Below are 25,320 nucleotides of genomic sequence, written 5' to 3' on the forward strand. Positions count from 1 at the left end.
GCCCAGTCGTGATTTGTAAGGAAGGGAAAACTCTGCAAATGTAATTAGAAACTCGGCACACAGAGCATTGGTAGTTTTGAAGTGTTTGGGGTAAGATACTTGGAAATAACATTCCACTGTGACCCGGCAGAGGGGCTTATTTACCAAGTACTCTTCAGAAAAGGTCAACGTCTCAGAACGCTCGTGACTATTCAGTCGTGTTCTGCAGCATTTGAGCCCAATGAAGCTGGTAATGAAGTTTTCCCCTTAATGCTGAACATGTTGGGCTGTTCAGCTGCAGTCAGCTTTGGCTTGTGTTTGGTCTGAGCTCCTACCAGAGTCGGGAGAAGACAAGGGCTGAAGAAAGCGGTCATTGTTGTGGCAGATGCACAACTGCAGCCAGAAGAGCGGTCGGATGGAAACGTGGGGTGGCTTTCACAGGGAGAGTCATTGGATGACAGCTTCTTTACCCTTGCCTTATCTGATGGGCCTGAAAGCTGCTTTTCACTACATTTCACCCACAGCTTGTCGTACCTCCTGTTAACACGCTGCTCTTTGTCGTCAGTAACTCACAAAAGCTCTGCATTTTAGAAAAGCGCATAGGCGGCCGCCGTAGCTGGCGGGCCCACAGAGAGCGGCAGGGATGCCGAGGGTCAGCCGCCGCCCGCCCCCGCTGCGCGCTCGAGGAGGCCGAGCTGACCCGCCTTACCTTTGGGGTGCCAGGGGTCCGTGAACTCGTACTTCCCCACGCCGATCGTCCGCAGCATCTGCACCCCGTTGGTGTTGTCCGGGCCGCCCACCGCGGCCGCGTTGGGGGGCAGCGGGGCAGCCGCCTGCCCGTTGGTGGCGGGCGCGCTGCTGGGCAGGGCGGCCGAGGGCAGGGCCGGCGGTGGCGGCGGCAGCATGGGGCAGGCCAGGTGGCCATTGCCCACCGCCCCGGGGCCTGGGTGGGCCACTGGGCCCACGCCACTCATGGAGGACATGCTGAGGGGCTGGCTGTTGGTGTACAAGGGCTGGCTCTGGAGGTTGACCACCATGTTGCTGAGGGGCTGGGAGGGCTGAGGCTGGAGCTGGTAGTGGCCTGGCATCAGCGGGAGCTGGGGGGTGACGTGCGGCGGGAGGGAGGGTGTGACGCCGATGACGGGGGCCTGGACGTTGGCGGCCGGGCTGAAGGTGGGCGGCTGAGTCATCCCGTAGGAGTGCGTGATGAGGGCGGGCTGGCTGCCCGCTGCCACCGTGGTGACCCAGGGTGCTGCACCTGTGGCATGAAGGAAGGCCGGCAATGGCGGTGGGCTTGGCATGGGGGAGAACAGACATCGACACCCTCATCCTTCCCCTCCCGCACCCATGGATGGCGCTGACACTCCCCGCTGCACAATACCTAAAGCGGTTTGGGATCTGGAGCCATTCCCAAGCAGTAAGTGCATAAAATTGCTGCAGCGATGTGAGCACAATCGTTAAAATACTCGTCAGGTGACATGCGGCATGTTTGCGGTTTTATGTATTTTGCACTTTATGCAGCTTTAGCGCACGCTTCCAAGAAAATTAACCTCTTTTCCCACTGTGCTTTCACGGCTCCCTGACAAACACTCTGTGTGTATAATAATGGTGCTCCAGCCACTACAAAGACATTGTAATTAGGCGTCTGGCATAGTAGCACAATGTATGATATGTGTCTGGAAGCTGGAAATCATTTCAGGTAGTTCTGGACATAAAAGAAGTCTTAAAGTATTGCAGAGTGCCTTTCCCCCTAGTGAAGGCAGAGAAGGTTAAAAAAAAAAACCCGCTCTAATGAACTTGCAGCATCTTAATACATTCATATCAGCCCCAGCATAGAAGAAACTTGAGGGGTCTTTACAATGAGGGAAAACCCCTGCTAAAGAAAAAAGAAAGGGCTCACAATGAAGTCTAATTTACAGAGGCAAACGGAGATAGTGCATTGAATTTGCTTTGAACGATTTTCCCTGGTAGAATTACAAATAAGATTAGAGACATACCTGGGTTTTCATTCTCCCTCATCTGTTTAGATGGAGGCTCATCAGTGTCCCAGGGCGTGGACTGATTGATGGGTGTCTGTCCCCACCTGACGCTTGTTGCAAGTCCTTGAGGCTGATTTTCAGTCTTGGAAATGCAAGGTGTCTACCAGAAAGAAAGAAAAATACACAATAAAAATGTTTTGACTATTTGGATTAGTAGCTTGCTTGTTTGTTACAGTCCAAGAGGATATCCTAAGATCTTTAGATATCATTCATTTGGGGGCTGGACTGTAAGATCTCCAGAGGTCCCTTCCAACCCTGACAGTTCCGTGACTTTGTGATTGTCCTCCAGGCTTGCATGAGATGTCCATATGGAAATACAATGTATTTGAAAAAAATGCTTCTGGAAATGTAATAGATCTACCTTTAAAAAAAAATCCACAACAAACTAGTATTTTCAGAAATAAGTTGCTTCATTTGCCATAAAAATAAAAGAAAAAACCCAACCCAACAAACAACAACCCAGATATGGTAATATCTACTCAATGGCAGCTACATAAAATGGAACAATCTTCTGTTTGCTGAATTTATTCCAAAAACAGTGAGTTTTGTTTAGCAGGAGGCAGAACAAGAGAGACTTATTTACAACTGCAGAACAAATTACTGTAGAACAGTAAAGAGAAGTCTTCGTATTTACTGTCTGTCAACCCTTGAAATTGAATGCCAATAAAAAAAAGCAGCATAACATCACTGGCTGCTAAAGTGGGTATGTTGGCAGGTCTTCAGAGAGGTTAAAATAACTGTAAAGGAGAGGAAGGATTTGGGCTGAATAATCATCAAAGCAGACATGATCTGAAAGAGATCTCTTGATGAAGAAACTATCACATGGATTAATTATTACACCAGACCCCTGCTGCAATTTGAGAGGACCTTCCCAAACAATGCTTTTGCTGAGAAAAGGCTTGTAGAAAACAAGGGTGCTCCAACAGGTCTCATTTATTTAAGTCTGCTGTGTATTTCATTGCTGGAAGATTAAAAGTTCTTTGTTTTTCTTTTGTTTTTACTGGTGTCAGAACCTCTAAGCCAAGCAAATGGAACCAGCTGCCTATTGCTGAGTGAGTATTGAAGAGTGAAGCCATAAAGAACATGAGACCAGTCTGAGCGATTGTTTGCCTCACATCTGGGGAGTAATTTAGGTCAGAGATGGGGGGTACAGCAGCTCCATAAATGCCCTGGGTCACATTGTACCAATAAAATCTCTTGTCAACACCAGCAGCCCGCTCACTCATCACCAGTACCTCGATCAGCCCATGAAAGGAAGTCATTAGCAAACCCATTCAAGCCCTGTGCAAATTCATTCACACCTTCCCCAAGCCAATCAGTCAGTCCTCCTGTTTTTAAATCCACCTTGAGGTGCCTGCTTTCTCCAGCCTGCCCTTCTTCCCCACCAACACCTGCTCCAATGTTTCCCCCTTCACCCAAGAGCCTCTGACATCTCCTGACACCCACTCCCTTTTCTACCTGAGCTTTATCCTCAGTGGGGTCTTGGAGTCAGGAGTTGTGCGTGCAGACCTTCATAGAGGACACAAGTTTTGCTGGGCTGCTCTCTTTGCTCCCAGAAGCCACAATAGGAATATTCCCCCCAGCAGGAATGCTAAACTTTGTTAAATGCAGATGCAGACAGGGAAATGTGATTCTTAGTATATTATTTCCTATGACTGTTATTTTTCAAAACTCATCAATTTACTCTTTTCCATAGTTTGGGGGCTGTGGTTTTTTTGGATTTTAATGTAATTTCTCCGTTTTTTTTTTCAATTCTATTTGCACCAAGGACAGTGATATTCTGGTTTTAGATTCACATTTACTTCTGTCCCCACCATTTTGACTACCTGTATAACTTTTGCAATTTAAATAAAAAGGCATCAGAAAAGACATAAAGAGAGGACATGCAGACAGTCAAGAGCTTTAAGAGCTCTGCTCTATTCATGGTGAAGAAAAGGCAGGAGGGGAAGAAATAAGTCTCAGCTTTGAAATGCTTTCTATTTATAAATTGTCATGAGAAAATGATAACTCTGAATACCTTTAGCTTTTACATTGTACAAGATATTTGACACAGGAGGATATAACACTGCTGGTGGTTTACCAGTCCATGTTAGCAGTATCCCTTTGGATCTAGCTGAACTGTTTAACAGCAGCGAAAGCACTCTGCAGTAGATAAATAAATAAGTAAATAAATAAATAAAAGAACCACCAGTATTTTCTGCCTATTTATCATCTAAAATACTTCCCCCAGAAACACCAATGTTTATTCTCAAGTAAAGCTTTAGAAAATGCAATATAGAGAAATGGACATTTTTAGGAACCAAAAGGAGGATTCGTAACCCAAATCATGCTCTGTGTGTTCCACATGTGGCATCTGTGTGTTGCATTTCTTTGTTGCATGAACTGGGTCTTACCAGTGGATTTGAAATACACACTTATCATTGTGAGGCATTGTCAAGACAGGCAACATCCTGTTTAACTTTGTTACATTCCCAAGCTGCTTTAAAACAGTGTTGATCTAAAACAAGAAAATAAAATATTCCTCTACCTTAAATAATACAGAAAGACACACATGCTACAATTTTAAAATAAGCTGTATGTTTTATCCATAATGGGTAAAGAAGTGAATATGTTATCACATATCACAGCTCTCCTAAATACTACAAAAATCCAGTTGCTTATTTTGGAACTTGTTTTCCAAAGAACCGAGAGCACCATACCACATACATATGAAAGTGGTAGAGTCTGCAGCCAAATCTAGATCTAAATTCCATACTCTGAGCATTAAAAAAGAGGAAGGAGGTTATAAGGTTTACTGTCAATAAATGCTTCTCCTTCACTTTCAGTAAATACCAGATTTTCTTTTACTAAACATGCTCACAAACTTGCTTCTTAGAGGCTCGGTGGATTTAAATACACAAATCTAGTAGGTTGCTTTCAAACTGTAGTCTTGAACTTGCATTTGTTTGATCAGAAAGTGCCAGAGATCAGTTGGTATGAAATCACAACACGTGTCCATGAAACACAGACAGTAATGGTGGTGGAAACAGAGAAACAGCTTACTGAACTTCCTTTTAAAATATAAACATACTTCTGGTCTCTGATCTAATTTCTGCTTTATTTTTCTTAATACATGAAGGGTTACATTACAAGTGTTATATGTCTCTGATCTGATTGCAGCAATTACCCATTTGCGTCTCAGGAAAGCGAAATTATTTCCAGCCTTATCAAACAAAGGAACTTTCTGTCCATTCACTCAGGCCCAAGACTCTATTTGATGCTTTTAATGTACAACACAAATGACCAAAAAATGGCCTGTATTATGCTAGTTGTGCAGGGGGAAGAGCTGTGTTCCATTAGTGATCCAGACTTCACAGAAACTAATTGTACTATGTTACACTTTTATCTTTAGCTTTCATGTTGAATTAAACATAGAACACATGAAAAAAGGAAATGCATTATAAAATCTACTGGGTATATATCTCTGCCAAAAGTCTATTTACATTAAAAGACCAAAAGGTTTCTAAAAGGTGTGTTAAAGCCTGGCTAGTCAACAGCAGCACTGGCTAGTTAATTGCCTAAAATTCCTGGCAGACTACAAAGACTACTTAAGGAATCATCAGCATCTTTCTAGCACCCATAAAATGTTTGATTTGTACTCTTTATCATGGATAAAGTACCCCATAATCAAATCTCAGGATTTTTTCCCTCTTTAGTTTGAAGCCACCATTAAGAACCAATAAAAATGTTCAGATGAAGTCTGCATTTCATCACCTGCCATTCTGAACTCCAGAAGGGAGTAGTCTCCCAGTTTCAAGGAAATTAACTGCAATACAGATGTACAAGCAGAAGAGAGCAAGACAGAACAATTCTGGAATTACATGAGACTAACACAGACAAGTTGCCAGACTGCCAATTTTTTGTAGCTCAAGCGGTCATAAACCATGGCCCATAGGCAACAGTAATTGTTGTACAGCTAGTCTGCTGAACCTTATTATATTAAAATATTAAAACCTTCAGATCCATGGGGCTTTTCAGAATATCCACAAGAAAGTTCATGAGTTCACAGCCATCAAAAGTGATGTTAAAGACAGGGAATTAGTGATTTGGTATATACAGCAACATGGCTGTATATGGCTACTCTTAGGTGTTGAGGAGGCATAAGCGCAACTAAGTCTGACTTTAAGTCCTAAGCTTTACAAACCTGTAATGAAGTAAGATCTAAACTTTTAGTAAGACATTTTTTACATCAATGGAAATATAAAACGTATTGTACTACTAACAGCATCAAAGAGTATGTTAGTGGACTTAAAAACCCAACATAAAACCCACAAAAATCCAGCAACAAAAATTCCAATACAATCTTCCCAGGCTCAACACCACCAAGAACCTCCTGGAAGGTCCTCACAAACACATTTGAGCAACTTTCCCAGAGCTTGTGGAACCACTGACATACATCCTGCTATGGCTCAGAGTGTTAAGACCTATTCTAACAGTTTCATGAGCAAAAAAGAACTAATCTGGAAAGAGGGATACTATTTGTGATTCCTAGCAATCAAAATTGTTTTACTAAGGCCTTCATTTAAAGTGATGAATGAGACATAGCAAATCTCTGTTCCAGTTTTCCAAAAGACTGGGAACGGCAGCTTAATACCAAGATAATGTATCTAATATGCAAGCCAGTCTATTTTATCTTCCCATTGAAAATTAAAATGGTTAAGATACATGCATGCACAGAGGCAAACATTCCCTCCCACAGATTGAGGTTTTATGACCTGTCATGGGTAAAAGCAACTTCAGTTTAATGAGGGAATTCCTTTTAAAGCTGTTCTCTATGCCTCCAACTGGTAATGACTGGTGGTCCTGGTTGGGTTTAAAGTCCGAATGTGTCTGGTGCTCTAAAAAGTTTTGTGGTCTCTGCACTGAAGAGTTTATGGTGTAATTTGTAGTTCCCACTGTTAAATATTGCATGAAACAGATATTATTTGTAGGCACGCATGTAAAATCTGAACCATACAGGGATAAATCTTCATCTGGAGTAAATTCCTATACAGTGCTGGACAGGACCCAAGCATATTTCTGAGATTAGTCCATTGCCAAAGTAGCTCTTAAGGATGGAAGCAGAGCTTTTAAAGCTGTAGTGATGACAACAATATCTCCCTAGCACTGGCTGTGTGGCTGGACTGTAGAAATCAAATTGTTGTTTTAAGAGACGGATGTACTGTAGCATATTAAAAACCTAAGAGATATTGACAAGCCAGCATGCAAGAGGAACAGAAAGAACAGTCCTGCAGTAAAACCTCATTCAAGGACTTGCTCATGGGTGGAGAGAACTCATCTACCTTACAGTTCCCATCACCAAGCAATTCTGCGATGACACAGAGTTGTTTTTCTCTTCCCAAAACTAATGTGGGAGCCACAAGAAAGAGAGTAATACAGTTAACTCATAGGAAAAATGTTACTTTCCTGCATAAAAGACAAAAGAAGTCTAAGTTCCCTCTTGAGCTGACAGAATAATTTAATACTTAAACTCCTTAAACGCCATAAAGCAAGGAGCCACCAGTCAGGATGAGCTCCAGAGCACTATGGCACAGCCTTAGTTCAGAGACACATGGCTCAGCAGCGGGGTAAAGTCTGCACCTGTTCTTGCTTTGCAGAGGATTTAAAAACACTCCCCACCTCGAGGTTAATGACACAGGCTTGGAGAAACCCAAGAGTGCCATGGACCCACATCCCTGTGATGGATGCACTCCACCCCTTAATCAAACTGTGGTAGTTTGGTACAGGCTGCAAAGAAAGTAAAAGTTTGATCCATGTCCATGCCAAGAACTTCTCTAGTTTCAACTTGTTCTCTGAAAAACTATGAAGGAAACAGTGACACAGTGAGCATCAATGCACATGAGCTTGGAACACTGATCATGCGATTAACACATGAATACCTGGTGGCTTTTGCAAGACTCATTAATCAAGGAACAAAGAAATTTGTGGTTACAAGGAGACTCATGCATACCTTTTCCATCACATGCAATTGGACTATAACCCAACCACTTTATTCCATAAATATGACAGTCTAAGGGAGCCTTCTTGAGCTCTTCTAGCCAGGCAGCCTGCTTGCATGGTGGTGATCTTTCCTTGAGCTGGGACAACTCTCATGAAGTCTCCTTGAGACAGCTAGACCTTTAACCAATGGTAGATCTGTCAGGAACCTAAATTAATACTAATGAAACATTACTAATTCATGTAGCTACTCAATATTAATTATCAACTTATTATAGATAATTCCATTAGATATAACCCCTTGTCCAAGTCTGAAGCTAAGACTGGACCTAACTGCACCAAGGCTCCATAAGGAGTTTAGAAAGCAAGCGGGTCCACTCTGAACCTTATGACTCAACAGAAGGCCCTTCTTCAGTCTTTGCATTTCCTTCATTAGATACAGACCTTTGTCTGAGACTCAGACTGGACCTGGCTGCAGCTAAGTTCTACCACTCTGTACCTTGTGACTCATCAGGAGGATCTTCCTTACCATTTTGCATTTCCAGTCTCTGTGCAAAACATTTTAACTTGGTTCTAACTCAGTTTGCATTTGTGCGCTTCTTCCATGCAGTAATTAATAAGGTGAACCTCACCATCAAACTTACTTAACCTTACTTAACCACTGTTAAACTTTGTTAAATTCCACTGAACTTATTGAACTAATGAAATGTATTGCTGCTTCTCTCTCGAGTGAGGTGCATTCCACCCATTTGCAGGAGTTCCAGACCAGCACAGCACCAGCCCTGATCCTGGCTCCATGCAGAGCAGAGCTTCTCACCACTCAGTCTGTGAGCTGATAAGAAGGCACATGTATGAGCATGTCCAGCTCCCTCCCACCACCAAAATCATCCCCAACTTTCCTGGACTGAGCCTTGGCTACTCTCATAACTAAGACAACCCAAATTCCCAAGCTTTGACAATGCAATGGAAGCTAACTCCATAGTTGGAAAGGGTCAATTGCTTCTGTCTCATTAACCTTTTCTAAGGCATCCACATCAGCTGCAGGTTCATGAAGGGAAGGAATGAGATTATGGAAGAGAGAAAGACAATAGAAAAGGGTTGTGAATAGACCACAGGTGGTATCTATTTCTTTTTGGTGGCTGACTGCTCAGTACAACCAGCGTTCTCACACCAGTGCTCCAGTCATTAGCTAGGAATGAATGCAGGACCATGAAATGACAAGAAGTGCTGCATAAATGCTACTTTATATTCTGTCTTGGCAAATTGCACCAGCAGAGGCTCAGGTACTCACCCAGCTGCCTTCGTTTCTCAGCGAGAACATCAGGGAACGGAGCTGAGGTATCGAACCAAGGTCCCGGCTGCGACACTTGCTGCTCCAGGACACCAGGGACATCAGCGCACGACACTGGGTTCGAGCACAGAAGCCCCACTTTAGCCTGAGCAGAACCTCCTCTGCTAACACGGTCTGCATGCAGATCAACCCCAAATCAGAGCAAAGCTACGAATGCAAAATCATCTCACGACGGAGGAGAAACCGCGCGGCATTGGGAACAACGCAGCAGCTACAGAGAACATGCACTGCGCAACGCGAGAGGGCTCTCAGAGATCCTGCAGGCATCCCATGGCACGGGCAGATAAATCCAGTTCATCATAAGTGCTTTTTGTCAGAGGGCTTAAGGAAATATGGGCAACAACGGAGTAAGTGCTTGTCAGACCAGAATCCCAAGGGTGCACAAAGGATGTTGCCCTTACGTACTGGCAAAGCAACTGAAGAACAACCTAAAAGGCAGACTTCTTGAAAACTAATCATTTATCTTGAATGCAAATGCTGGCTATTGCTAGGTTCAGAAGCCACTCCATATGGCATTTTCATGCCAAATTTCCCATTGAATTCTTTTAATTATCCAAACAAGACTGCAAATTTCATTCTGTATGAGGGCCTGAAGCATTAGAAAGAAAGAGAGAAATACTTAGGAAGTAAAATGCTCCAATCCCAGTATTAAGTTTCTGCTATAAAAGTTCCCTTTTGTTGTATTGGATGCCGACATTTTATATTCAAGCCCTCTGAACTCAGTATTTCAATTGTAGTACACAGTCCGTGGCAGGAAAGTGCATGTTCTCTGCCTACACAGCAGGCACATAAAAAGAAAGGGAAAAAAAAAGAAAACCAATATAAGCCTGTGAGTGTTGAACAGTGCTGCGTGATATTAGTGATTTATTAACTTGGCTTGATCAATAAGGCTATCATCAAGGGCACATTTAGTTTGCACATATATTTCACTTTCTAACAAGCACTTTTGTGTGCTCACTTTAGTTTTCATAATCTGATCCAGGTCTCAGGAAGCTTTCTTTAAGGGAGAACAGAGAATTCTTTTTCTAAAAAAAGGATCAAAGTATACTCAGTCAACTCTCAAGCAAAAGGACAGACAGTACTGTTAAAACAGCATGCTTACCTTTCACAGCAAAAAGAAAAATAAGCCTATAGGTCCAGATTTATCACTGCCTTAAGTTCATCAACATCAATTGAGCTATTAAATTGTGGCTGAATTTGGATCACAAGAATTAAAAAATTTCAACTGTCTCTGAGTGTCTTCCATCAGTAACATGCTAATTTAATGCATAATTTAAACTCTGCTGTCCTTTAATTCAGCATTTGTAAATAATTAAAAAAGAACAAAAAATCCTTTTGCACTTAGAAAGCTGACCCCCTCCCCCTTTTTCTACTGCAAAACAAAAAAGACTTTTCAATCAAGAATTTATTTATTTTTTGTATCTGAAAGCAAAAGCTGTAAAAAAGATGAGAAACTGATTTACAAGATAAAACAATTAGCTCTGGGATATGTACATTAAGACTAATACATTTCACATCGTATTTTAAGGAGTGGAGGAGGAATCCCAGATATATTAGACTTTATTCAAATTCTATTGAAATGTTTAAGTAAGAGCATCTTATGGAGGTAGGTTATGCAGTCACTAAAATTAAGATGTGAAAAACAGCATTTGAGTGCTGTATCTCTCAGAGACTATACATTTTAATAATCTATCCCTTTTTCTACATCCAAGGTAACATCTAAAATCTGGGTATTCCTGTAATTGCTCTGGTCTTGTTAAAATTTTTGGTTATGTAGGAGAAATGCGAATGTATTACACAGTGAAAAACACTAAAACAATATACTGCATTTCCTTTTAACCCAAAATCACGGATCTCAATGATTCTTATTAAAACCTATTTTTCTCTGTTATTAAAACCTTTTCCTCTGTGAAGACAGATGAAAATGCCTTTTAAGATTCAAACAAGTTTGTGCAAAACCAGCTCGAACCCATCAATCTCCCAGTTGGTTCCTAAAAGAAGGTAAACATTCCCCAAGCTGTTCTGACCAGACGTGACTGGCAGATGTTTTTTGGGAATGAGATCTCAAGACACAGCCTTGTTTCCATTCAGATTCAGAGCTTTAATAACACAAGGAGTTCAGTTCAGGATCAGGCAGTGAGGCAGTCATTTAATCTGATTTACAATAGAGTGCTAATATATGGTTTTGCTGGTAACACAGTCACTGTTTTCTCCAATTTTTCTGCTCTGTAGGTTTTACATCAAAGCATTCCTGCTCATTTTGTTTCTGTATCTCCATGCTACCCATAGGAAGCTGCCCAGTTCTCCTGTTCTTTTTCAGCAGAATGGATTCGTGGACTAGCATGACTGCCTCAGGTGCCTCAACCACCATCCTTCTAAAAGATTTATGGCAAACACATTGCATCCCAAGATATAAATCTACCAAATGGCTATTAGACATACTTCGCTGTCTACAGCCACATGATTTAAAGCAAAACTGATAATGGTATAGCTTGGTCTAGTGTTACTGGTACACCTGTCAGAATTGTGCTACATCACTGCACATTTTTTCCTGATACCTCATTCTCATTTTGGGTGTGAATTGGATGATCCTTTAGTACTACTCTGTTCATGGCAACTTGTGATGCTAAACACTCCTTTGTCATCCAAGGATAAACGGGTACCATCAAGACTAAGCTCTGCTTACATTTCCTTCACTGCTTTGCACTCCTTTACTTTTTATTCTTTTAAGATTAAATTCTTCTTGGCATCCAGCTTGAGACATTGGACTAATTAAGAAGAGGAAATCCAACAAGGATACAAGTTTGGCTAAAGACTTTTCTGTTTTGAAAATCCCCTGTTGTGTATCTTTTAAAGAAAATTCATGTTACAAAAAGCATAAAACTTCACACTCTCTTTGCTCCCAGGAAGTTAACACAAAGTAAACCACCTCTAAAAATAATCTCCCACTCAAGAAATGTCAAGGTGACAGGGAGAGAGAGAGGGGTTATTGTGAGCACTAAATAACACAAGTTGATTCTGTAAGCCATGAAGGGAAGGACAAGCTAAAATTAAATGACCTTTGGTAGGGATACCTCACCTGCAACAGCAAGTCGTTATCTGATCTTCCTAATTCTCCTCCTCTGCTGTTGCAGGTCATGGTCCATCAGAAGCTGCTATTCCTGCTAGGATGGGTGCAGGGCAGACAGTGCCCTTGTATTCCCCATGGATGAACTGCCAGGGAGGCCAGCCTGGGGTCATTGCAGGTAATACCCCTTATGAGGCAGTGTGTCCCCTGCTGAACTTGCTGTGGCTTTCAGGAGAGCAAGGGGAGTTCTAGCTGTTCTTGTACAACCACTGCCACCAGAATACAAACTGAGCTTCTCTTGCAATAAAGCTTCAGGTAGAACACAAATCTATAAATATCTAACAGTGTGGATCAAAATGGCCAACTTTGGTCACAGCTATTGATCAGACTGAGAGAAGAAGCAAAATGGGACCACATACCTACTCTGAAAAAAACCTGAGGAATGCTTTCCACACAACAGGTGGAGATCAAAATAACCTTTGTTGTGAATCCAAAATCTCCTTTCCACTCATAGCACAGTTTTTGGAGTGACTGTTAGCTTCAGACAAACACTGACTGTACCAGACTATCCAGATGTTATTAGAATAAAGCACAGAGCCGTATCTTGTATTTTCTTTAGTGATGATTCTGTGCCAAATTCAAACACAGATCACATTTTGAGTTTCTTAAAACCACTGAGTTAGCAAGAAAGTTGAGTCATTAAGCAAGATCTTCCACCAAACATGCCTTTCTCAGAAAGGGTCACAAAATTTGTGACATTGAGATGCTTTGAGAGGAGATATGAAGTTACATGGAATGACAAGTGTAGGTCCCTTCCCACTGAACTACTTCCATTCCATTCCGTTCCATTCCATTCCATTCCATTCCATTCCATTCCATTCCATTCCATTCCATTCCATTCCATTCCATTCCATTCCATTAATTAAATAAACATATGTATATAGATGTATGTATCTATCTCTTTCCCCTTCTGTTACTGAGATGTGGATGCTATGAAAAGGTTCACCTTCTTTTTCTAAAAGTAGTCCAAGCTTCATATACTGGGTGTCGTGGTTTTAAACCAGTAATTAACAAAACGGGGAAAAAAGGAATTCTTTATTTCTTGCTGTGAGATATGGATTAAAATAAGAGCAAACCAGGCATAAAACTTAAAAGGAATAAAGAAGAGTTTATTGACAAACTACAAGAATAAGAACACCAGAATAAACTTTTAGAAAAACCTTTTCATTTCTCACTGCTCACTATTCTTTTGTTTACATGACAACAGAGACAAAAACTGTATAATTTTGATGGTTTAAACAGTTCTAATTCTTTCCATAGTCTTTTCCTCAGTTTCTGTAGAGAAACAGAAGTTCCTTTCTGTTAATTTATGGAGTTTGTCACAAGAAAACTATTTTTGTTGTAGTTTCTCGTTTCTCTGATATCAGCTGCTCAGAGCTACTGTTATTAAAGCCCACCCCTCCCATTCTACATTACTGAAAATGTGTTATGGGTCATGAGTTTGAAGATAGCATTTTTAAGGATAAGTTAGTCAAAGGTAAAAAAGTATTCTTCATCTGCTTCTGTGAGCTTTACTAAGAAACAGTTTTTCTCATTGCCTCTCAAGGCTTCAAATTTCTCAGCACTTCACTATACCACAATTACTTCACTTATTACCTAAATTTACACTTTGAACACCTTATTCCTCTCCATACTCTATTATGAATTAAAGGGGTTTTTCTCAAGACTTCATTGTCCATTTCCATAGTTTTAACAGAAAGATATTTCAGCTTAATTAAAGCATCTCCTTAATTCTCTACCTTTCTTGAAGTCTCTTTTCCTTCTTGCCACTAGTAGTTTATAAAGTCTCTTTTCATGTTGATCACTCGCCTTTTCTCTCTCTGGATGAAAAGATTAATCCGCAAGTCTCATCTGGATAAGAAAGAGTTAAAATCTTGCCCAAGCTTTTGTAGATGGTTCGGTGATCTCTGCTGAACAGGAGCTAGAGCCGTCTGCGCTGGAAAGTTCTTCATAGCTGCTTTTAGAGAGCGTGGTCTCTGTCTTTGCTTGCTGCAGGCTCAGAGTTTTTTTCCTCTTTCACTCAGCAGTTTTCTAGTGAATGTAGTTACAGCAAAACCTCCAGCTGAACCAGAGATCGGGCCGAGCCCGGCCCGGCCCGACCTAGCTCGGGGCAAGCCTCATCTCCCGGCCGGGAGACGAGAGACGCGGCGGGCCCGGCTCGGCCCCGGCCCGGCCCCTGCCCGGCCACATGGCTTGGGCAGGGAACCGGAGGCCAGCCGGAGCTCCGCCACGCTTCACAGTCAGGAAAACAAAAGAGCACCACAGACTTCTGGGTGTACACTTTAAGGTGGGGTTCACGAGTTGATTCTACTTTTCAATGGCTAAAACTGCTGTCAATTCTCAGCAATGACCGATAATTGGTCAAGAGAAAAGACTCTCAGGAGACCCCAGCAACTTTAACTTTCTTAAAGGTAAAGGAACTTTATGACACTGGGGAAGAAAAACAAGAAGGAAAAGCTGAAAGACTGACTGAGGGTCTGCTTTTCCAGTGCTGCATTTGATTAATTATATGATTTATTTTCAATGACTGGTTCAATCAATCCTAATCAAATTAACAAAGACAATGATCAGAAATACCAGACTAAAACACAATACAAATTACTTGGTTCTAGGGGATCCAATCAAAGGAAACAGGATTAAATTAACCAGTGATTGGATTAAGGAGAAGTTGCTGTATAAAGTCAGAAATGTATTAGTACTTTGGGCCATTGGGTGTGTCTGTAGGTTACCATTGCCCTCTCTTCCTAGAGTTCTCAATACACTTTAAACAAAATTGAGTTTTCTAGGTATTACAAAAGTAATGTGAAAGAAATAATACTAGTTATTATTATTACTATTATTATTATTATTATTATTATTATTATTATTATTATTATTATTATTTCACATTACTACAATGGGGCTGTGCCACAGTAGGCACCCTCTAAAGAAAAAAATACACCCCCACACACCCTCCTTCCCCAGGAGTCTGTACATTAAGAAGTTTCCAGTCTATGTGCACTACACAGAGATCAAAAGGTGACAGAATATCAGGATACAATCAAAAAGACAGGAAAACCCATTTAATTCTACAACGTCAGTAAAGCACAAAGATGAAAAAGCTACTTTTCAACAAGGAGAGTTAATGAAAGTTGCCAGTGATACAGCTGAAAATGTAGTTCTTGCCTAAAAATGAAAGCAAATACAAGTATCACAGGAGAAGTACTTTTATTTGCTGTGCACTAAGCTAAAGCTTGAGCAGCTGACAAGGTCCTACAGCACTGAACAGAGATTTATCTTCAAATGCCTTGGGTTCACACTGGTTCAACTGGACCAGCTGCAAAGAGACTTCATGTCCAATGTGAGGCAAAAGAACACATCAACACATCCTGGGATGTCAGGAGCCAGCTTGTTTCGAAGTCATTTGGAAAATATAAATGCTAAGTTAGAGTGAAACCAAACTCAATTCCTTCCCTCTTTTTCTGCTAAGTGATTAATTTAAAAGATAAATGAAGGATGTGGAGAGGTATTCCCTAAGGACTGTTAATAAAGCTATTTTAGAATGCTGGCACGCTGTGCTGCTTGTGAATCCTGGCCCCACATGTTGCATGGGATGAGGAAGGACATTGACTGGATGTGCTGCTCATATGGCAGCAGTCCTCAGCAGCACAGACAGAAGAAACCTACACTGTCACTGACCCCACTGTGCACATTAAGGGCCAAAGCAGAGGGTTTACCCAGCTTTTAAAAATTGTAAGAAAAGGAGCTGCTGTAGTCTGACTGAACAGAAGGCAAAGCATGTGTAGTAAGCAGGTCAGATCCAAATCAAGAAATCCAAATCTTTGTCTCTTATGAAAGTACTGAGGAACTGCACAGGAAGAATCCTTCACTATCACTTGGTACAGTGCCACTTCCATCTCTAAGTATGTTCTCTGTGTAACTGCCAGCAGACATCACGCCCATCCTGCCACCTTACAGGACTTTGGCACTTGTACTGGCCCCAGCACTTTCCTTGAATGCAGGGAACAGACCAAGCTAAGTGTTGTGGTAGCTGACCTCTGCCGTATGAGATGGTCTTTGTCCACAGGACCTTTGACACCACAGGACACATGACACAACAACTGCTGGTCAGCAAGGTAGATATTCACCCATGGGATTTGTTTTGCATGGCCATGGCCATGTGTCCTTCCCTTGCAGTTCACTGTTTGCATAAACACTCATGCTGAAGGACTGTCTTCGCAAGACTGAACATTTGATGAGCTGCTTTACTTACTGAGCTCAAGAAAGTATTTAGAGAAACATCCATCTCTCCCTACCCACAACTTAGACACTTAATATTTTGTCTTTGTTTTCAGCTATGACAGTGAGTAAATTTTAAAGCATCAGCTCTTCTCAGCCAAAAGACATTTGCCACTATGATTAAGAATGTATTATTTTGTCTCTTCTGTCCCCTTAAAGAGTAACTTATTTGTATGCACGGGCTTTTTCTCACGCTGTGCATTGCTACATTCTTTCTTCAATCTCATCGCAATTTTTTTCAAGAGTATTCTCAGTTTCATTTTCTTACTTTATTTTCCTCATGTCTCTATCTCTCTCTTCACCCTTTCTATCACGCTCGCTCCTAAGTGAAATGAGAACCCAATTATACTCCTGTTAGAACTGAACTTTCAAATCCATCATGTGCTAGTGGGCTCAAAATTAGGGAAATAAATTCCCTCAACCCTACAAATTAAATTGAGTCTTTGCATATGTTCTCTTAAGAGCACAAAGATGTCAAGTATTCACCCAGCTGTCACAAAATATGATGAACAGGCTCTTTGAATTCATATAGATTTTCTAAATCGTTTGTCAGATTTAACAGAAATGCTAATGGATCCAAAAGTAAATTCTAATCTATCATAAATATCTGGTTATTATTTGTATTACAGCAGGATTTGGAATTATCAGTTGAGGACCAGGGAACAATCTCTGTGCATTTCACACAGATCATTTGGATGATGTGCAGGTATCATTTTGCACTTTCTCAAGTTTTATCTCATTATTTTAACCAACAGCCTTGTCAGAGCTATACTCAATTTCATTTAAGAACAAAAGTACCAGCAGCTTTTAAGTATCACCACCTAATGTGCTGTCTGTTGAAACCCTGGTCTTACATTTGGTAAAGCCAGCAACTGTCTCCCGAATGCAGAGTTTGAAGGAAAAAAGCTGTCGTGCAGGTCAGGCTTTATTTTTTCATTCTGGTCAAAGCTCACGATGGAAGCAGAGCCAGATCAGCCTCAGCATAAGGATGGGCACCTGCACAGAGCTTCCAATGCCAGTGGGTTGGACATTCCACAGTGCACCTGTACCTGGTCCCTGTGGGGCCAGCACTTCCCAAACGTGTAGGACTTGCTGTCCTGGCACTGATCACCAAGGTTCCCCTTGGTGAAACCTCAGAAGTACAAGACTTCTCCAGGGGCCAACCCAACACCCTCAGGGAACCTGTGATGGGGTGAATGTATCCTGGGAGTTGTTCTCTATGTACTGCCCTGGATGCTTGTCCAAAAACCTATTAGGGCACTGCTTTACGCAGGAGGGCCGCAGATCCTGGCTGTCAGTGATAATCCACTGCCAAAATCAATATGGTTGGCAAGCTGGCCTCACAGATATTTATGATCAAAGAGCACATTTCCCAAGAATGTGTTGTCAGTCCCATTGTCTTGGCCCAGTTTCAACTCCAGTAATTACATTTCTGCTTGCCTAATATTCCCCTCTTGCTTTGAGGAGATGCAGGAGCCCTCTCATCCAGTCCCACACTGTTTCATTGCATCATGGCCACATTCAGCACCAAGCTGGACATGTGAAAACAGCTTTCTCTGTTCACATTTTATACAGCAGCTGCTGACTAAAAAGCTTTATGAGTCTTAAAGAGGTGAAAAGTGTAAGATACTCTTGTTGCTGTTATTTAAAAATTATTTATTTGCCTCTGGAACTAGTCATCTAGAGACATATTTTAATTTCCTTCTCTTTCATGAGTAAATTTGTATGCTGAAATTATTTACCAAAGGTTGAGCTAGGTAGGTCTTGGATTGGTTTTCTTTTTTTTTTTTCTTTTTTTTTAAATTTCATTACTAAAAATAAAATAGCTATAAAATGTGACTATCTACACTTTTTCAATACCAAGCTTGAGGGAGTTCAAGCCCTTTCAGAACTAGCCAGGAGAGCTAACTCCACCGGCAAACTAAAAACCTGCCTTTCTCAGTGGAATAAAATTCCTGTTTACAGCTGTATAGGGCATAAAACGGGAGGCTTTAAACTTGTGACATTTCCATGTCTGGAAAAGCTGTCACACACCCAGCACAGCATCTTACCTCAAGCTGTAAGCCCAGGGACATCAGTAGCATTATCTGAACTGGAAGAGTACCAGAGGGAAAGAATGGTCTATCTAAAAACCTCCCCAAATCTTTCCTGTATTGAGAAAACAGGCATTTCCTCTGGGAACAGAGCTCTATTTCCAGCTGTATGTGCTTGAAATCTTCTCAAAAACATCTTGGTAGTGCTCAACTGACCAATTCCTGCCCACTGGAATTTTTCTTGGGGAAGATCTCTGAATGCACAAAGTGAGAAAAAGCACTGGGGTTTAACATTTTTTAAAAAATAGTTTGAAGACTAAGCAACTGTTGAAAGTTGCTCTGAGCCGGAAACTGGTCAGATCAATGCTATAAACACGGTTTTGTGGGCAAAGTAAGGACTGCAACATACAAGTCATCATCAGTCGCCTTTGTCGGTATTCCCTGCACTCCTCTACCCTCCCAAAGGGACCATTTGGAGCGTTTAAACAACTGTGGTTTTAAATAGACACCCTTAAGCACATTTTGCATTAAAATGTAAAAAGAATGACAAACAAAACAAGCCCAGAAAAAAATAAAAACCAGAAAAGTAAGCATCTGAGAAAGACTAATAAAGTACGAGTGCATGAATGTATTCCAGAGCATTTGCATGTGTCAGAGGGAGTGGAAAGGAGGTGAGCAGATGATGAGAAAACAAGAGATGAAACACAAAGTGACAGAAGAAAAAGCACCGGTTCGGGAAAAAAAGCAGCAAGGAGGGAAAATATTGTCTTGCAGATAGGCAAAGTCTCTGTGTACAACATGGGGGAATTTTTTTGACACTGAGCTTTCATCCACTAACATCAATAGGGTTATTATAACTAACTTGGTAAGATCTAGGGGCAGCAGCTAAATAGTGTCATACAGGTACCTAATTTTGGTGTCATACCTACTTCTCTCCATCGGCTCTGTTAGAAGCTGGAGTCTGGCAGCCCTGGATAACAAGTGGTCTAAATTACTCATCACTCTCTGGATGGTAGGAGCCATTGTAAACTCTGACTATGCCCCTGTGTGCACTGCAGCAGAACCAGAGGGGAAAAAGGAAAAAAAAAAATGACAAAGAACATCATCCAGCTATATTACAAGCAGAAGAAAGAAATTCAGGAACTCTATGAAGAGAATGATGGCCTAAACCAAAGAAGATGGGATACTGGAAGTTAAATTATCTGCGCAGAAAAACTGAATGTAAAAAGATTCAAAGGAAAATACAGTCTATGTAGCTGCAGCCTAGTGTATCTACAGGGAAAAAAGCCAACTTCCTCCCCCTGCAAAAAAGCCTAGACTAAACTAAAGGGAGTGCCTAGGAAGGAGGGATGTTTTTTGGTTTCAAGTATCTAGTTCCTAATTTAATCTTAATCCACTCTGACATTTATCCTCATGGATAATTCAGTATACAAATTTAAGGAAGAAAAAGAATCTATAAAAATAATAAAATAAGAGCTGCTTGCAAGGGCAGTATCAGCAAAAATTGCCCTTGGGTAAAAATAGTTCTTACTGCTTTGTGTCCCTTTCAGCTTCAGGCAATGTACCAAGATCCCAGGAACTACTTTTTTTCCCCTTGTGCAATCATTTGTGGCTCTCATCCAGCCTCTGATTATGCTAATTGTATTTGATGGAATTTGTATGTACTCTCCTTCGCTCTCGTCTCAGCTGAACATACACAAGATGCATTTTTAATTTTTAACTCTTCAAAAATAAATATATAACACAACTTTTTCCCCAAGGTTGTGCAGAAGTCAACCTTATTACTACTTCTAAACAGCAAATATACAGCCTTTATTGCTAGCAAAACAAATAACCCTTTCTATATTAATTTGTTGCAACAAAGCTTTTAGTTAGTGAGAGGAATGTCATAATGTAAGAGTTTGCATAACACAGTCTGATCATGTCACCTAGACACAATTCCGTTTGCATTAAATTAAATCCACAATCATAAGAAGGGCAACTTAAATATAAAGATACAGGCAAGTTGGCTAGATCAAGAGCCGACATCATTTTAAGAGACACTCAAAACTAGAGATGGTGAGCTGTTGTAAAGCCATTCCCAAGGGTTAGCAATAAAGCCTAGGACTTAAATTCCTGAATATATTACATTTCCCCCCCCTTTTTTCCCTTTAAAAAGCATTCTTTACCAAGTTGCTAAATATCAAAACCCACTGGATTTTGCTGAGACAAAACCTTAATGGCCTCAACTATAGTTCCTTGACTCTCTTCAAGGTCTCCAAATGCAGCACTGACTGGGTTATTTTATACTTCAAGGAGATCCTCTGAACCTCTAAATTATTCTTTCATTTTACTAACTGGAAGCTAAGGAAAAATGTAATTGCAAGTCTAAAGGATTTCCATCCTCTTCTAAATCAAAACAAGACTGGCTTTCCATCCTTTATTTAAGTGAATTTGAGTGCAAAATGCCCAGTGGGCCACCCTGTGCACCACAGCTCCACTATTCCACAGCTAAAGCCTCCCATTGCCTGAGTCCCTCCTCAGGGACAGGACAGTCACCTCCCAGAACACCTCAGCCTGGGACCATCCAGGCTGACCACCACAGCTGGCCATGCCTCTGAGGGCCACACTTCAGGGGCAGTCAGGCGTCTTTAATGACACAGGGAGGCACTGCAGGGATTTCCGTAATTGCTGAGGCAGAGAGGGCTCTTGATCTCTGCTCAAGGCCAGAGAGATGGAGTCAGGGTGGCCAAACCTGAAGCTTGAAAATCCAGAAGCACCTAAAGGCCTTTAAAAGCCAGACTTAGAGAGCTTGTCACCTCCAAAAATGTGACATGGGTGCATTATAATGTCAGCAGAAATGAGGCAGGGGATGCAAGATGGACAAGGAGTTTGGGCACATTCCCTTTTGCCTCCCAGCCCCAATATCTGTGTTTGCCCACAAGATTTGCTGTTGATGTCTGAAGGAAGCAGTGGTCAGCCATCACCCTACTTGTACTAGACCTTTGACCAAATCTTTTTATTATTGTCCAGGCATCTGATGTGCCTGTGCACATTACTGATGTAAATATTAGTTCTGGAGTCCCCAGTCACCCGCGGTTATGGACCCTCATGGGAGTAGTCAGCCCTTCTGAGATGGGCTCCTTGAGCTGTTTGATGGGAGTGAGAGCTCTCTGCATGTCAGAATCTGCCATGTGAATCTATCCATGGTGGAATTGGCTCTTTTCCTCAGTCTCTGTTTCTTCATTCTCCACCCTTGTACAATGAACTGACTGCTAACCACTTTTCTTGCAAGGGCGGCTGCACTTCACTGGTAAAATGTATATAATTTATTTGGAGATCAGTCTAAAAGCAATTCTATTAAACAAAACAAAATAAACCCAACAAAACCAACCAAACAGCAACAATTACAACAGAACAAAACCAAAAAAATGAAACAAACAAAGAAAGAGAAAAAGAAAAAAAAGAGATTCTTCAGAACTCATGCCATCCCTGACATACTCTTAGAACACAATACCACCGCAGCTAAAAAACATAAATCACCCAAAATAACAGAAACACTTCTCTCCATCTTATGTCTGCTACTACCTAAAGCCTTTGTGATTCTTCAGGAACAGCTGTTATATACATGCAAATTTTAATTAAGGGAAAACTTGGCTGAATACTAGATAAAATTATTTGTTGTATCGTATATTTGAAAAGCAATGCATCATTCTAATAGATTATTCAACGGATATTTGCAAACTTCTATAGAAGTGTTTAGCTAATGCAAAAAAGAAAGATTAATTGAATAATTTATTTGATGGACAACAGCATTATTCATTAAATACATTATTCAACCAGTAGTATTCGACTACTACTGATTAATTAAAATGAGAGAGACAATTGCTTTCAAGTACAACTCATTCAGATCCCAGTTTTGGCTCCATTAAAAAAAGGGCTTTGCAGAGCAATGTCTCAGTGAGAGTGTAGATGGTGCAGATATTCTTTGTGCTAAAGGAGCCATGTCTTGAATCACAGTGTCCTTGACCAAATATATCTGCATGACTGTGGTAGGATTTGCACCTCTAAATGAACTGCCTGCCTATACTGGGGCTGGATTTGAGCATTCTCAGCTGTGGAGGTATTTTAGCACATGGAATAGATTAAAGGAGACTATTTAATTTGCAACCTGCAGAGCAGGTCCAACTTGCTAACTGCTCCTGCTAGGTTCTTCTTGGGAGCTTTCAGATATGAGAAAGAAGTAATCTGGCATCCCCTTTGCTACTTGGTTTCCCAAGTGTTTTGCAAACACTCTTCTTCCATCCTGTGACTAAGACCTGCAACTACCTGATAAAGACCCAACAGTGTCCTTACCCATTCTGGTGACATGCCATGCTTATGTCCCACCATGCTGCAGGACCACAGGGCACTCCAGGCATCACCTACCCAAGCTGCCGTGTCACCAGGCATGCCCCCAGCAGAGCCCATGCTGCTTTGCCCTGCCAACAGGGCACCACTGGGACAAGCCACTGAAACCACCCGTGCTTCAGACACATCAGCTTCTTCCACTACATCAGCACGAGCATTTTAGCAATTTTTATTCAGCAAGGAACAATGAAAAACATCAGGCCTTAAGAGCAAAAGGCTGACAACAGACGAATCTACCACATTGAGGGAAAAGGCAAACACCATATCTTAAGTCCCAAGTAATTACCTCCTAGCAGCACACAAAAGTAGAGAAATTCTCATTCCCCACAGATGGGAAAACCACCATCTGAATAAAACCAGCCTCATGATCGTGACAGAAGGCACATTTAACAGAGCTTGCACATGACAAGGAATATATATCGTGCTAGGACTTTATAGACATAATAAACCCTTGTTAAGTGCCCACCAAATATACCATGGAGAAGGCAGCCATAAAAATTGGCAAATAAAGACCCTCTTAAAGTTTAGCAAGCATCAAAAAATATTTTACTATTTAACCAAGTATCTCCTCTGTTACAAGGGGTTTTTAGGATAATTTTCAGGGAACAAGGCTCAAAACAGTACAAGAAGAGTTTGGATCACACTGTCTAAGTATTAACTGAAATAAGTCTGCTAGCTGAATTTACCTTACTATTTTAAGTAGAGTTTCTTTTAATGATTCAAGACACATTTCCACTCTAATCCCCTACTCCTGTTTGGAAGGAAACAGATGAATGTGATGAAATGCAATGAAGATGATAAATTCATGCCACTCGAAAAGTGGCAAATGACATTTACTGGTCTCTCAGTTCCCATTTCATGATTGATATGGAACTATAAACAAGAAAATAAGTACTGTTAAAAATCTTTCTATACAGTGGCAAGTAGGGTTTTAATGGTGGCTTGCCTGTGCTTATTAACAAGCCACGGCAGTTGCTGCACACTGATCAGTAACTGCGTGAGAGCTCAGCCTACTGTGGAAGTCCTGAGTCTATGTACTTTCAATTTTAGAGCATAACCATCATACGCTCCACAAACCAATGAAATTTCTAATAATACAAACCAATGATGTGTTAAATTGAGACACTTCTAGCTTGAATGCCAAAAACTTCACTATGATTTAAAGGATCTGTGCTTACCTTTCTCTATCAATTTACTGTTAATTTGCTACCATTGGAGCAATTTACAAAAAGGAAAAAAAAAAGCTAATATTTTATTTAATTTCTAATACCAATCCTGGTCATTTCCAATACACACTCAAATGCCACTTATTGTACAAAATGCAATATAGTCATTCAAGAGGAATAAGAGATGCAATGAGAACTTTTGGAGGGAGCAAGCAAAAAGAAATCACTGCAAAGTATCTGCATTTAGAAATATGTGACAATCCTCACTGTTCCCCTGAGAAGAGGCAGAGGCATTAACAAAAGTTTAGGTCATAAATGTTTGGCTGTTTCAATTATACCAAGCAATCTATATTTTGCTTATTTTTTATTTCACACTTTGACTGTTGTGCTGGTTATCATCAAACTGTAGCTTCACAAATAATCTGTATCAAACAAAATGTCAATGGCCTGTGAAAATGTGGGGTTTTCTAAATGTACCTTCCACCTTATTTCATCCCAACTTCTCAAGACAGAACCTAACAATTTATCTATGATTCTGTTTGTACTTTATACCAAAATCAGACATACAACAGTATTTTTCTCCCTCCAGGATCTTGTTCCCACTTTCAACCTAGATACTAAGATATATTGTAATGACTTTGCATGAATCACACTGACGTCATGCAGACTAGTCTGTGGAATAATTATGAAAATACTGTTCAATTTCAGTCTCCAGGGGCTCTCTAACAGTCCCTTCAAACCTCTGCCACATCTTTACAGAGGCAGACAGTGGTAGGATGAGGGAAAATGGTTTTAAACTAAAAGCAGAGAGATTTAGATTAGATGTTAGGAAGAAATTCTTCCCTGTGAGGATGGTGAGACATTAGAACAGGCTGCTCAGAGAAGCTGTGGCTGCCCCATCCCTGGAGGTGTTCAAGGCTGGGTTGGATGGGGCTTTGAGCAATCTGATCTAGTAGGTGTCCCTGCCTACAGCAGGAGTGGG

At 41.0% G+C, this 25,320-nt stretch overlaps 1 protein-coding gene across 4 annotated transcripts in view; it reads right to left on the reverse strand.

The window, feature by feature from the left end:
* Positions 1-25,320, reverse strand: part of KLHL29 (kelch like family member 29) — a 389,363-nt gene that overhangs the window by 135,479 nt on the left and 228,564 nt on the right. For 2 of the 4 annotated variants that reach the window (XM_058835997.1, XM_058835995.1), the window contains exons 4-6: positions 9,286-9,399; positions 1,977-2,118; positions 689-1,237 (exon numbers count right to left, since the gene is read on the reverse strand). In XM_058835997.1, coding sequence (XP_058691980.1) covers positions 689-1,237; positions 1,977-2,118; positions 9,286-9,399 — 805 coding nt within the window. Of the gene's footprint in view, positions 1-688; positions 1,238-1,976; positions 2,119-9,285; positions 9,400-10,303; positions 10,371-25,320 lie in introns of all 4 variants that reach the window. The other 2 variants (XM_058835998.1, XM_058835996.1) reach the window with 2 other exon arrangements.

This window comes from Poecile atricapillus, chromosome 3 (genome assembly GCF_030490865.1).
Source record: "Poecile atricapillus isolate bPoeAtr1 chromosome 3, bPoeAtr1.hap1, whole genome shotgun sequence".
In the NCBI taxonomy this organism is placed as follows: domain Eukaryota; kingdom Metazoa; phylum Chordata; class Aves; order Passeriformes; family Paridae; genus Poecile; species Poecile atricapillus.